This window comes from Achroia grisella, unplaced genomic scaffold, assembly GCF_030625045.1.
Source record: "Achroia grisella isolate CSIRO2021 unplaced genomic scaffold, CSIRO_AGI_Agris_v1 utg1086, whole genome shotgun sequence".
NCBI lineage: Eukaryota > Metazoa > Arthropoda > Insecta > Lepidoptera > Pyralidae > Achroia > Achroia grisella.
The window spans coordinates 2,139,186-2,154,234 of NW_026712572.1; the positions used below are offsets into that span (position 1 = coordinate 2,139,186).

Genomic DNA, 15,049 nt, shown 5'->3' on the forward strand with positions numbered 1-15,049 from the left:
TTGATAGATCCACTATCTATTTATTATCTGTGTGTTAAACTATTCATCTTCTTCCTCGTCTTCTTCCCCGAAGCCCTCACCTTCGCCCTCGCCCAGCACTGGCAGTGGTACAGGTGGTAGATGTGCGATGCGGTACGCCTAGTAATAGACGAAATAGAATTAAAATGAAAATAACCCTTAACACACCTTGAACTTGTTCTACAGGCTGTAATGGATATATAATTAATTTAAAAATTTATCTTTAGGAGTTTTATACAGGGTTGGCAAAAAATGCACTGTAAGTTAGCCCTTAGCAGACCATGGTTCTAAACTGAAATATATAAAATTTTATATGTAAGACTTTCGTGTTCCCGCGACTTCGTCCGCGTGGAATTTAACTTTATTTATATATAATATAAAAGTAGCCTGGGAAAGTTATTCCTTATTACATCAATTACCTGCCAAAAAAAGTCCCGTCAAAATCGGATCCAGCCATTTCAGAGATTAGCCGGAACAAACAGACAGACAGACAGACAGACAAAAATTGTAAAAATTATATTTTTTGTATGTACCGTATTTATATTCATATGCATGTAAAAAAAACTTATTTCTATATTACAAACAGACACTACAATTTTATTTATATTTTTATATAAATACAATTTTATATATATAGATATACTATTTAATACACGTCTGACAATAATAAAATAACTTATATAATTTACAATGGCATATTCTAGTATATATATATATATATATATATATATATATATATATATATATATATATATATATATATATATAACAACTGTACCTCTTCATCCGCAAAGGTTGGGTCAGCCATCTCCATAACCTCTGGTCCTATAACATACTCGTCCTGCGGTCGGGGCAGCTGCGACGGGGAATAGTTCGGCGGACGGAACTTATGACCCCAGCCCACGTACATACATTCAGACTTTCTGAAATTATACAGTAGTTTTTTACTTTACATCCGTCATACTCGTGAACGGGTGCTGCTTGTGGAGACTGGTCTGTTCGGTGAATAAATCTGCAGCGCCATGTAAGATGATGTGTTACTTTTTAGAATTATTAAGGATTCCAAATAAACAGTCAACTTGAGAACGTCTTCATTTTTTAATGACTTACACAAATCCGAGCATAGACTAATACTCATAACATAATTGCACAGACTATAACAAATATTCTCCCTAATTTTAATATAAAAATAAATCTTTATTTTTGTAAATATGTCAGAATTTGAGAAGAATAAGAACTGAGTTTCTTGTCAGTTCTTAGCTGCGAACTGACGGTACCAGCACTCCAATCTGACGGTAGATTTGAAAAATCATATGTACGGCCCCTACAGGAATAAAGATCTTGATTGATTGAGCATTTTACCACAAATATTCAGTGCGGAATTCTGACCAACGCTACTGGAAGCTTTATGATCATTATAAGTGATCAAATTCCGTTATTGAATCATCGCCCACATTGATATATGTGGTTAGCCTTTAAGTAATCATCAGACAACAGAGTTTGGAAGCCTAATGTTGACTGTTCTACGACTAGATGCCAGATTCTATTCATTACCTCACAGTATTTTCTTTATATATATTAAACTATGACAAATTTTATACAGCATTAAATACAAAAAAATATAACATTGTTACGAACACTGTTTATCACAAATTACAGTAATAATCATAGAGTAAGACGATAGAGAGAATAATAATCTTAATCCCAAGTGAAGCTAGCTAAAGCTTGTGTTATGGATACTAGAACTGTCAATCTAATACTAATAACTACTAATCTAAAACTAGTTAATCCTCAAATCCGAGCATAGACTAATACTCATAACATAATTGCACAGACTATAACAAATATTCTCCCTAATTTTAATTAAAAAATGAATTTTTATTTTTGTAAATATATCAGAATTAGTTAGTTTTATCTCTCTTGGAGGATTAACTAGTTATTTAATTAGTTAATCCTCCAAGAGAGATTAAAGAACTGGGATCTCATACGTTATTCAAACGCAAACTAAAGAATTGGATGTCACTTGGTAATTTTTAGTGTCCAAGAATATTTAAGTAACACAAACACCTTCACGTATGCATGCCTGTATGGTAAATTTTGCTGATCAATCAATTACATGTAAAATCATATTAATTATAATGCTGTAACAATATTTCGCAAATAAATTATTTCATTTCATTTCTAGATAACTGATACAAATATATAGTAATATCATAATATATATTTTTTCGTAAATATATACATATTGTACATAGATACCAATACCAGATACCTATACCAGACTGATACAAACACTCATACTCATGAATACAAAATGTTTGTACCGTGCGAAGATCGAACCCGCGACCATTGGAAGTAAGGCTGAGTGCAAAACCACCGAGGTCGTACAGTAATAATATATATTTTTTACTCATGTATTTGTTTGTTTTAAATTACTAGGGCATGCTAATTAACGGTGGCGGAAATAAACAAAATAATATAAATACATTAAATAATAAAATTTACTTCAGAAAATTCAACCCAATTCATTAAAACAAAACTCACTTCCCATTAGTGGCGTATGCCACCGCACCGGGCCAAATGTTGCTTCTCAGCACTGCTAGAGCACGATCTGGTGCCAGGTTGGTACTGATGCGTGGGCTCCAAGCGGGCAGTCCCTCCACCCTGGCGTCTTCCGACAGCGGGCTGAACAGCGGCGGACCGACTTCCGGCTCCACTGGAGGTGGACCATCATCCTCTTCTTCTTCTAATCCTTCCTCCTGTGTTGGAAATATTAATGAACTAGCTACTCGCCCCTGCTAAGCCTGGGTGTCCATGTATTATATAAACCTTCCTCTTGAATCACTCTATCTATTTAAAAAAACTGCTTCAAAATCCGTTTTAAAGATTTAAGCATACATAGGGACAGAGAGCGACAGCGACTTTGTTATATACAAGGTTTACTTCTGATAGGTGCGGGTTCGATACCTCGCAACGACGATAACATTTGCTTTCATGAGTATAACTTTTACTATATTGTGCTAAGCTCCTAAATAAATAAAGGGAAAAAAACTGTTAGTATGTATCGGTATATTTTTATTTAGAAAAAAAAAATGTATCTAAGTATTTATATCAGTTGTCTAGTGCCCATAACATAAGGTCTGCTTAGCTTGGGACTAGCTGTTTTATAAATTATATTAGGTTTATTATTAAAAATTTTACCATTCCCATGTTAGGATTCCACCATAAGGTCCTTCCCTGTTTCAGTATACACCTGCCGTGGTGGACCCAGTACGTCAGATTCGAGTCTAGAAGATCTTTAATCGTATGCCCCTGGTAGAAAGGATTTGGGTTGAAATCCATGTCGCCTGCAGAATGAAAAAAAAATAGCTTCTTGTAGAGTCACTTATGTTATGAGCTTTTTTAATTAATTTTATTAAATTCTCTATTGTGTTTAATTTCTTTTTGTTTTTGGATGATGATATTAACTACTTCAGCCGCGATTTATATTATACTAGCTACTCGCCCCGGTTCGCACGGGTGTACATGTATTATACATATAAATCTTCCTCTTGAATCACTCTATCTATTAAAAAAAACCGCTTCTTAATCTGTTGCGTAGTTTTAAAGATTTAAGCATACATAGGGACAGACAGACAGCGACAGCGACTTTGTTTTATACTAAACTAGCTACCCACCCCGGCTTGCACGGGTGTACTTGTATTATACACATAAACCTTCCTTCTTAATCACTCTATCTATTTAAAAAACCGCTTAGTTTTAAAGAGTTAAGTATACATAGGGACGGACAGACAGCGACAGCGACTTTGTTTTATACTAAACAGCGCACTTACATGTATTATACACATAAACCTTCCTCCTTAATCACTCTATGTATTTAATGCTTAGTTTTAAAGAGTTAAGTATATATGATAATGACAGCGACTTTGTTTTATACTATGTAATGATAATGAAGATGCCCTTTACACGACAGGTGCGCGTGATTTAGCGCGGGAAAGCCAGTCTTGTGAGGGATTCCATTTTACTATTTTATTGATCACTCTTTCGCACGTGATAGCGCGTGTTTCAAGTCATTTCGCTTCCTGTTTCGTTATAAAGGTTGGGGTGCAGAAGAGAAATTACGCAGGCCCCTTTAGTTCTCCGAAATGGCAATGCACGCATGTAGCTATTGTTCAGATAACATCATTTTCGCCATGCTGTCCATACTTGTGCCCGACGGTTACCAATGTCCCTCAAGTGGCTATAAGATTTGTTGTCATCCCAATTGCATTCTAGAATACATATATATTTAGAAGTACGTCGACATACAAGACTCTACATACCATGTAGTACGGCCTATAAGGGTCTTTGAGTTGAAGTCCAAGTCACTCGATGGTGGATCTGATGGTGGTATCTTCATTGAGATCGTTATTGGTCATTTCGATGCCATAAAATCTTTAATTTCAAACATTTCAATTGTTGTTAGCCCTAGCTAGCCTTTACAGCTTTACTGGACGACGTCCTACTAAGTGGGACATCAGCTTGTTTACCATACCTTCTTCTTTGCGCTACTCCACTTTTAGTAGCTCTCCTAATTTTGCGGCGCCAAGACAACCTGTCCTAGGTTGTCGATTCGAGTCATTTTTCCGTTGAGATGAGATTTCATGCTGGAATGGACGATGTCCTACCATTAAGTGGGACATCAGCTTGTTTACCATACCTTCTTCTTTGCGCTACTCCACTTTTAGTAGCTCTCCTAATTTTGCGGCGCCAAGACAACCTGTCCTAGGTTGTCGAATCTAGTCATTTTTCCGTTGAGATGAGATTTCACGCTGGTCCACCAGACGTCCTCTACCTCTTTTATTTTCGTGCCAGTTGTAAAGCTTTTAAGACCATATATTCCTTATCTCTTCGCATTACATGGTCATACCATCTGAGACGTCTTTCGGTGAGTTTTTCTGTTTTTGGGGCCACTTTAAAACTATCACAGATTTATTCGTTTCAAATCTCGAATCGAAGTCTCGTGACTTCACCGAACCATTGCAATATTTTCTCTTCTGTGGTATGATAAAGCTTTTGTAAATGTCTTCTTAGTAACTGGCCAACATTCCACTCCGTATGGCATAGCCAGCCTTACTTTGTACTTGGTACCGTAGTTCCAAGAACTTTGGCCTTGGTTCGTCCTAGATAAAATTGTGTTAACTATAACACAGGTAAGGAATCGTCACCCTCTCATACCTGTACGAACCAAGTATCAATACCAATTATATAAAAAAAGCCCACCTCCGCCTTCTTCCATGTCTATATCCTCTTCCTCTTCACCAGAGCCGTACGTGTAGAAACCCTGCGGAGACACGCAGGTAGCGGCGGCGATGCGGGCTATCTGCGCGCGCAGGAAATTTCGCTCCGTGCCGTTGAACGGTGGAAACGAAAGGACCTGAAGAGCGCGAGATTAGCTTCCATGTAATTTCTGTTATTTAGTACAAATTTCCATACAAAAAGAAAATGACATAATAAAAATATTCCTGGACAAATTGCAAACATGTAGTCTCAAGCTAAGCAGAGTCTCCTTTGTGGGTACTACACAACTAATAGATATGTTTAACTGGTAAATCTGGCACTGGATATCGCTGCATTGCTGCTGACCCAGGGCTTCTGAACGTGGACATAGACATAAATATATAAAATTGTAATTTACTAACATAGTTTATAAGTTGTTTACTAATATAATATGGGTACATATCCGAAATAAATGAAATAATAATAATAAATATATACACAGATAACACCCAGATCAATACAAGTAATAATACCTATGAATACAGATGTTCGTACTGTGCGATGAATCCAACACGCGATCATTGGAAATAAAACGGTGAGTTGAACCGCAAGACCACAGAAGCAATCAAATAAACCATCACAACAAAATTTACCTCTGCATCCAAATCACCCGTCATGCACCGCACAATGTTCCTAGCGACCCTGATCTGTTCAGGAGTTACGTCTGGCAGACACACCCACGGTTCGCCAGGAAGGTGGCACACCCAGTACACCTGCAATTACAATAGAATAAGAATGGCAAACAAACTGATGGCCCACATGATGGTAAATGGTATATGAAATAGAAGTGAACCAGTTGTTTTCGATTGGTGATCTTCTAGCGTATTTGACACATCGATGGGCAGAGGCTATTGAGAGTTAGTCTGGATATTGCGAAGGCCTTTGATCGGGTTTGGCACAAGGCTCTTCTTTCAAAGCTACCATCCTTTGGGTTGCCTGCGAAGTTATGCAAATGGGTCGCCAGCTTTCTCGCTGATCGGAGCATCAAGATCGTTGTCGATGGTGCTTGCTCCGACCCACACTCTGTGAATGCTGGTGTTCCACAAGGCTGTGTGCTGTCTCCGACTCTGTTCCTTCTGCATATCAAGGACATGTTACAAGTCAACAACATTCATTGCTATGCGGATGACAGTACCGGAGATGCCTTGTACAGCGGCCATGCTAATATGTCGCAGGCAGAAGTTATAGAGTACCGGAACAAACTTGTGTCCGAAATCGAAACTTCACTCCACCAGGTTTCGGTTTGGGATCAGGAAAATTGTGTTCAATTCAACCCCAAGAAGAAACAAGTTTGCGCGTTTACCGCTAAAAAGAATCCATTTATCGTATCTCCTCAGTTTCAAGACACTCTCCTTGATGTGAAGCCAAATCTCGAGGTCCTTGGCGTTGATATATCCAGTGACGTTCAGTTTTGCGGTCATTTGGAGGACAAGGCTAAAATAGCCTCAAAGAAGCTTGGTGTGCTCAGTAGAGTGAGACGGTATTTCACGGCGGCCGATCGCTTGCAATTATACAAGGCGCAGATCCGGCCGCATATGGAATACTGTTCTCATCTCTGGGCCGGAGCACCACAATACCAGCTACTTCCATTTGACCGCATTCAGAACCGAGCAGCCAGAATCATTGATAATCAACGTCTATGTGACAGACTCGGCCCATTGGCTTTGCGGCGAGATATTGCATCACCGATACGATATTGAAACCTTCAAGAAAAGAGCTTATTCCTTTTTAAAAGGCTGACAACGTACTTGCAATTCCCCTGGTGTGCTCATGGGCGGCGGTAATCACTTACCATCAGGTGAGCCGCATGCTCGTTTGTCCCGTGTTATACAAAAAATAATAATAATGATCGTAATAATTAATAAATTGAAACTGTATTATTAAAATTGTATAATATTTAATTCAATATGTCATGGTACATTGCTAGCAATGGGAATTACTAGTTCCTATTACTAACAATCCTCTCCCCCAAATAATGAGATTGCAAAGCAATGATGATTCTTGAGGTGATGCTTTTTATTTTTCGGACTACTCTAATGCTGTTGGCCGCATCTGGCCTTTACAGCTTCACTGGACGATAGGGGACGAGTGCAGATGGCACTCCAAACCCGCGGAAGGACTTATGGAGCGGCTGAAGGCCAACTCCCGCCTGACGGATACGACCTTAGCCTGAGGGCACCACTAGGGGTTCGAACCTCGGCTCAGGCCGTCGTAATATCGATCCTCGTTTGAATTGGGCGGGGGATCGATCGGAGGGGATGGTGAGGTGACGTGATGCGTTTGTTCAAACCTTTTTATTGGCCCCTTGTCCGGGTCTCTCGTGGGGTATGGCCGGCGGGGGCTGCCAGGTGGATACGGGTAGCGGTGGTAGTTTTGGTGGCACCGGTTCCTTCGGTTTCTCTTCATGACCTTCACCTTCGCCCACTTCATAACAAACAGTCTTGGTATTAACCACATAATAAAGTTATTATGTGGTATTCATATTTTATGACTATGTACATACGTATGTGTACACTTAGATTCTAGAATGAACTACCTGCCGAGGTTTTCTCGAGAGACTACAGCATGGGGTTTTTCAAGAAGGGTATATTAAGGTTTCTTAAGGGTCGGCAACGCGTATGTCAGGCGTCAATATGCTACGGTGACCGTTTACCATCAGATGCGCCGTATGCTTGTTTGCCACCTAAGTGGTATAAAAAAAAATGTACAGGAATTTAATGAACTTAAAAATTCATATTATATTGACGGCCTCGATGGTCCGCTATAGCATAGCCCCTTACATCCGATGATCGCGGGTTCGATTCCTCGGTAAAATATTTGTATTCATTCTTCGTATTCACGCAGAATTGAGTACGATTATTCGTTTCTGGATGTTTTCTATGTATTTACACACAAAATGTACCTATCTATGTATTTATCAGTTATACAGTATACTCATAACAAGCTCTGCTAAGTTTGAGACTAGATGGCGCTATGAGAATTGTTAAAAAAATAGCATTACACCCAAAAAAGTAGGTAATAGACTAAATTCTCCTCTTATGTGTAGCCTGTGTCTAGGAGTGTGATTGGTGATTATAAAGTGTTCTTATGATGATCAATTTACTCAATTCCTTTTGTTCTTCCGCGTCCACTGCGCGGGTTTCCTCCAAACCCTCGCCAGGCATGTCTTTCAGTTCAAACTCCTAACGCAGAAAAAATATATTATAATTCAAATCAAACGTTACATATGTTACATTAAGTATTATATTTACATGGCAACAGCGTCTAATTACCTGGGGCTCTTGAATAATGTTATCATTCATACAGCTATACATATAAATAAAATTGGAGTGTCCGTTTGTAATAGTGAAATAACCGCTTTTTACTACATGCATCATCTGCTTCTTCCTTATCCCATTTATTTGGGGTCGGCGTAATATGTTTTTCGCTTCCATTCATCCCTGTTCGCAGTCATCGCGTTATTTACTTCCTTTCTTACCATATCATCTTTCACACAGTCCATCCATCTCTTTTTTTGCCTTCCTCTGCCCTTATAACCATCCACATTCATATGTAACAATTATCCTCGTTCCTACGCATTACATGTCCATACCATGATAGACGATTACTCTTCAACCTCTCTGACACCGGTGCCACTTTCATACTTACATGCATAGGAATATAAATATCGCACATACAGCAAAATAACATTTTTTGCAATTTTTGTCTGCCTGTCTGTTTGTTTCGGTTAATTGAGAACCGGTGAACAAGCGGTAGATAAAAAAAAATTGTTATGACTATTCAAAAGTGTTTAAATTAATGTTATTTGAATAAATGATTTTCTATTCTATTCTATACTAAATCTCTGAAATGGCTGGACCGATTTTGACAAGACTTTTATTGGCAGGTAGCTGATGTTAATAAGAAGTAACTTAGGATAATTTTATTTTAGAAAAATAAAGTTAAATTCCACGCGGAAGAAGTCGCGGGTACAGCTCCTTCCAAAAAAAAATTTAACCTGTACATTTTTTTAAATAGGGTTTCTTTTGTATATTTTATTATTGATAATTTTGTTCATTTGCGATTAAATGTCTAAATCGGGAAGTTTTTGCAACTTACCAGTAGGCAAAATGCAACTCATTGGTTGTTTAAAATTTGCTTCAATTGTAATGCGAGGCCCCTACAAGAGCGAGGCCCCTACAAGAGCGAGGCCCCTACAAGAGCGAGGCCCCTACAAGAGCGAGGCCCCTACAAGAGCGAGGCCCCTACAAGAGCGAGGCCCCTACAAGAGCGAGGCCCCTACAAGAGCGAGGCCCCTACAAGAGCGAGGCCCCTACAAGAGCGAGGCCCCGGGCGATGGCCTTATTGCCACCCCCTAAAGCCGCTACTGATAATAATTCTATAATACACTTCCTAACAGAGTTATTAGCAATAACAGACTGTAAACATTTGGTATCAATTTACCCTAATTCTCCTGTCCAGCTCTTCTATAGTGAGATCCGTTTCTGCAACATAGTAATTCGCCTTCGTTCCGAAAATCTTGCCGAAGAATCTACCACACCATAAAGTAATATATTTCTTTTATACCACATAGGTGGCAGACAAGCATAGGGCCCATCTGATAGTAAACGGTTACCGTAGCCTATGGATGCCTGAAACACTCAGACAGGGGTGTCACGTGCGCTTAGATTGTGGAATGAACTACCTGCCGAGGTATTCTCGAGACTCATGACTACAGCGTGGGGTTTCTCAAGAAGGGTATATTAAGGTTTCTTAAGGGTCGGCAACTACTAATCTCTCGAGAAAACGTCGGCAGGTAGTTCATTCCACAATCTAAGTGTACGCGGGAGGAAGCTCCTCTGAAACTGTTTCACCACTTAGGTTTTAGCGTGTGGGGATGAATTCCTTGTCGATGGCGAGCGGTGCGATGGTAAAAGGTAAATTAAAACAATAACCAGCTTTCATAGCATAGTATAAAGCAGTTTAGAAAGCAAATATTGACGGCCTTGGAGATCTAGCGGTTTAGCACGCTTAGATAATACTAAGATAATATTTTTTTAGCAGTACTTAGATAATTTATTTTTTTAGTTTTAGTTAGGTACATTACAGGTCAGAGCCAGGGTAAGGCAAGCTAGCAAGCTATTGTGGCCATGGTTGTGCTATACCTAAGCTCAAAAAAGGAAGGGATGGCATGCGTCATACACATGAACGGGTGCTGCTTGTGGGGACTGGTCTGTTCAGGTTGTGGATAATAAATTATGTTATTTTGGCAAAAATTGCAATAGCATATGCTAGTCGTGATTACATTTTAAGAATGAACTTATATTTTTGTAATGTACCAGCTTATGATAGCGTAGCGGCTTTTGTAGTGATTGCCGCATGTATCCTTATGTAAAGTGAGAATACTGTAAGTACCATATAATAAATTTAAATAAGTAGCTATGACGAGGTCGAGTGGAATGAGTAGTCATGCTCACTAAAATGTCCAGACATGTGGCGGCGTGGTGGTCATTGGGCTCCCTAAAACATGGTCGAGCGCAGTAATGGCTGGCTCATCCGTCATACTAGTGAATGAGTGCTGCTTGTAGGGACTGGTCTGCTCTTATCACTACGACTGATTTAATCTTATTGTGTTTTTATATTTGAGCCTAAATGAATTAGTGCTGGTTGGTAGTTTGTATTCACAAGTTTCGACTTGTAAAATGTGAACTTACAAGGATTGTTTACAAGAGCAACACACAAGTTTCTTGCTTATTCTTCTTGTGATGAGACAGCTATCCGAATAAACGGTAGATTTTAAAAAAAATTGTTGAATATTCAAAATTGCTTAAATTAAGTTTATTTGAATAAATGATTTTTTATTCTATTCTATTCTTATTTGAAAAGAATAAGAGCTGAGTTTCTTGTCAAGTTCTCTTAGCTTGACAGCACTCCGAACTGACGGTAGATTTGACTGATTTGAAAAGAAGAAGTGCTGTATTTCCTGTCAGTTCTTAGCTCGTCTGCTCGATCCGCACTTATGGTATATTTGACACATCATAAGAGTTTCTAACAACGAACTCCTAAGGTCTACGACACGCATAATGATATTTCACTTGATTTGAGAACAGGAATCTTACACTCTATTATTTTATTTATTTAGACATACCATAGCAGTCAACGAATTCCTTTCAATACTTCTTTTTTATACACGCCCCCAAAAATACAATGAAAAAAGGGGAAAAGGGGATTTTAAGAAATGTGGACTGATGATCTTATTGCTAACAATGTACCATGTCAGGCTGACAACCGCGGTTCTCCCTGGAAACCATCGTGATAACTTCCTGGTGAATTTTCACGATGAGCTACCTGACCTGACCTCATGGTCATCTTATCATCCTCCACTGGCCCGCCAGCGTAAACCGTTAGCGCAGATAGGTGAATCATTCCATTATCATCAATAAAAAAATACAATGACTAGGGGCGCCATTTGGTTAACCCGCTCCTGAGTAGTAGAGGTAAGAAGGTATAGAACGGACATGGTCTCACCTGACTGTAGCAACAGGTTCTTTGATAGCCAGCATATTGAGAGCGATGTATACAGCAAAACACTCACTTTCTGGCAATCCATAACCACCCTAAGTGGGGGGTAGATGAGATTTTATTTATTATTTATTGTACACACACACATAATAAATGAAATTATACAGAATAAATGTAATGTACGAGGGCGAGCTTATCTCTAAAAAGAAATTTCTTCCAGCAAACCTTGACGACCTCGGTGGTATAGCGGTCTAGCACACCGCTTTACGTTCGATGGTCGCGGGTTCGATTCCTCGCACGGCACAAACATTTGTATTCATGAGTATGATTGTTTGTATCGGTCTGGGTGTTTTCCATGTATAATATGTATGTATTTACGAAATAAAAAATATCTATGTACTTGTATCAGTTATCTAGTACCCATAACACAAGCTTTAGGTAGCTTAACGTGGGTCTAGATGGCGCTGTGTGAATTGTCCTGAGATAAAAAAAAAACTTAGAAAATGTTATAGGATCGTGTATTAAATAGAATAGTCATACATACGTGTACGAAAAGAGGAGATATTAAAATATTATTCTAATGATATTAACTATAAGTATCAATAGACATACATAAACATATAAATATGTAGACATACATAAATGGTACATAAATAAATTATAAGACATAAGTTAAAATGTAATTATAATATATACATAAATATATAAATATAAAAATACGTCAACATTGTGAAAGATAATACGTTTTTAATCGGCATTTGAATATTTCAATACTAGAACTGGCACGTATTTCGTGAGGTAAAGAGTTCCACAATCGAGTAGCCGTCACAACAAAAGAGATTGTTAGTAATGTGGACTAATGATCCCAGCAATGTACCATGTCCGATCGACCTCCACGCGGTTCCCCCTGGAAAACATCGTGGTACATTCCCGGCGAATTTGTCACGTTGGGCTAACTGATCTGACTATGTTCATCCTATCATCCTCCACTGGTGGCCCGCCAGCGTAAACCGTTAGCGCATGCGGGTGCACCATTCCATTATCATCCTTTAAATAAATCAAAAACCATCCCATTATTTGTAGTAGCACAGCTCTCTATAACATAATATTATTCATAGTAGTCTTTCACACAATAAATCTTATTAATATAATATTATAAACGCGAAAGTTTATGAGTATGGATGGATCTATCTATGTTTGTTACTCAAAAACTACTGAACGGATTTTGATGAAACTTTACAGTAATATACCTTAGACATCAGAATGATACATAAGCTATAAATGTCATGCGGGTGAAATCGCGTGCACAGCTACTACATTAATAATAATAAATAAGTGGTCTACCGGTTTAGCACAGCACTTTATTTCCGATGGTCGCGGATTCGATTCCTCGCCCGATACAAACATTTATGTTCATGAGTGTGAGTTTTTGTATCGGTCTGGGTGTTAACGCAAGCTCTGTTTAGCTTAGGACTAAATATTTCAATTTGTTTGCCATTCAAACGAAAAAAAAATGTTAAGTCATGGACATTTTTTTTACCTGCCGGAAATAATAATTGTGGTCAATTAAGTCAGCCACCCTGGGTTTAACTGAGTCTTCTTCTAGATCCAACTCCTGCTCGTCTTCGCCAAGATTATCCATTTTCTCCCATTTGCTAGACACCAGCTGTTCAAGAGAAAATGCATTTGAAAGATGTTGTTTAAAATTGTTCACACAACATAACCGTCTTGACATGTCTAGAACTGCAGTAGGTTCTATACTACAATATAGGGCGAATCCACTTAAGGGCTTTTTGGGCTGTAGCCCAGGGCCCAGAGGATACAAAGAGCTCAGTCCTAACTGAAACGAGATCTAGAATGTTAAAAAAGCTTTCATGAGGTTGGCAACCCTGAGATCGATCAACCTGTTTGATCGATCTCAGGGTTGCCAATGATCAATTGTTTTTGGTTTTTGGTAAATGTATTTTTTTAGTTGAGTAATAAGTACTGTCTGTATGTCTGTTTGTTGCAGCTAATCTCTGAAATGGCTGGACCGATTTTGACAAGACTTTTTTGTCAGGTAACTTCTGTAATATGGAGTAATTTAGGCTATTTTATTTTAGAAAAATAAAGTTCAATTCAACGCTGACGAAGTCGCGGGTACAGCTAGTTTTAAACATGTAACACTAACAATAGATGGCACAAAGAATGTACACGCGAAATAGCGGAATTACTAAATTAGTATTTAAAGAACAACAATTATGTTACATTACCCTAAACATTTCATCCACTCTCCGGACCATCGTGAGCTGCGGTGGAGACAAATAGATGTCATTGAGCAGATCGAAATTAGGTCGGAACTTTTCTTGCTTCACCTCCCATGAATACTGCTCGAAGTTGTCCACCACGTCAGGTGGTTTATGGCTCAATATCTTGTGTACAACATCCACGAGGTGATCGTACCTGCATAAGTTTCTAATTGAAGTATACTCGAATTTGTTGCAGTGCCGGATTACGCCAGCGAGGCGACAATTGTGCCAAATCTTTTAAGAAACCAGCATTTGAAGTTTGAAAAGCAAAGTATGAATTTAAAAAAAACTTTAAAAAAATATACGATTAAAAAATTTCCAGACAGTTATGAGTGCGCGGGCCCACATAAACTAAAAGAACAAATTATGAAGTTTTTGTCGTATGTCAGTTATTTTTTATAAATAAAATGCATGAGCATGTCCATTTGAAATTCATATCATGTCATATATTCATAAATAAGATAGTGGGTAGGTAAAGCTTCTGAACTTAAACAACTTAGGATGCGGACTGTAGTCAATAGTTGGGTTTCCTCTGCTATAAAAATATAGTGATTATTATCGTGGAAGTAGATTTATTAAACTCACAAGGAATCCCCCGTGGCTGCACTCTGCTGTTTCAAAAAGTTCTTAGCTACGACCAATTCGTTATTTAAGTCTGGCATAACATTCTCTGTGGCGGCTATTATATCCGGTTCTAATAAAAATGTTTGATCCATTTTTATCAATTATTATTTTACATATCCCTATATAATGAATATTAATAAATGTGAACGCTTTATACTGATTCGTTGAATCTAAGGAATTTACAAAATCTAAGGAAACTATAGAGACATGACAAATGATAAAAATGACAAGATAAACAGAAAAAAATAGTTTATGTCCACCTAATAGTTTTTTAGAAATTATTTTATTATTTTTTTTTT

The 15,049-nt window shown here is 38.2% G+C and overlaps 1 protein-coding gene across 1 annotated transcript; it reads right to left on the reverse strand.

Moving 5' to 3' along the window:
- Positions 1–39: 39 nt before the first annotated feature.
- Positions 40–14,961, reverse strand: LOC131843568 (radial spoke head protein 6 homolog A). The gene is made up of 13 exons (XM_059192243.1): positions 14,712–14,961; positions 14,091–14,280; positions 13,379–13,504; positions 11,845–11,933; positions 9,781–9,868; positions 8,441–8,519; positions 7,628–7,761; positions 5,931–6,050; positions 5,281–5,434; positions 3,220–3,365; positions 2,563–2,777; positions 797–941; positions 40–138 (listed from the first exon to the last, which is right to left on the reverse strand). The coding sequence occupies exons 1-13, from the start codon at positions 14,840–14,842 to the stop codon at positions 40–42; spliced, it is 1,716 nt and encodes a 571-aa protein (XP_059048226.1). The 5' UTR covers positions 14,843–14,961.
- Between the last annotated feature and the right edge of the window lie 88 nt (positions 14,962–15,049).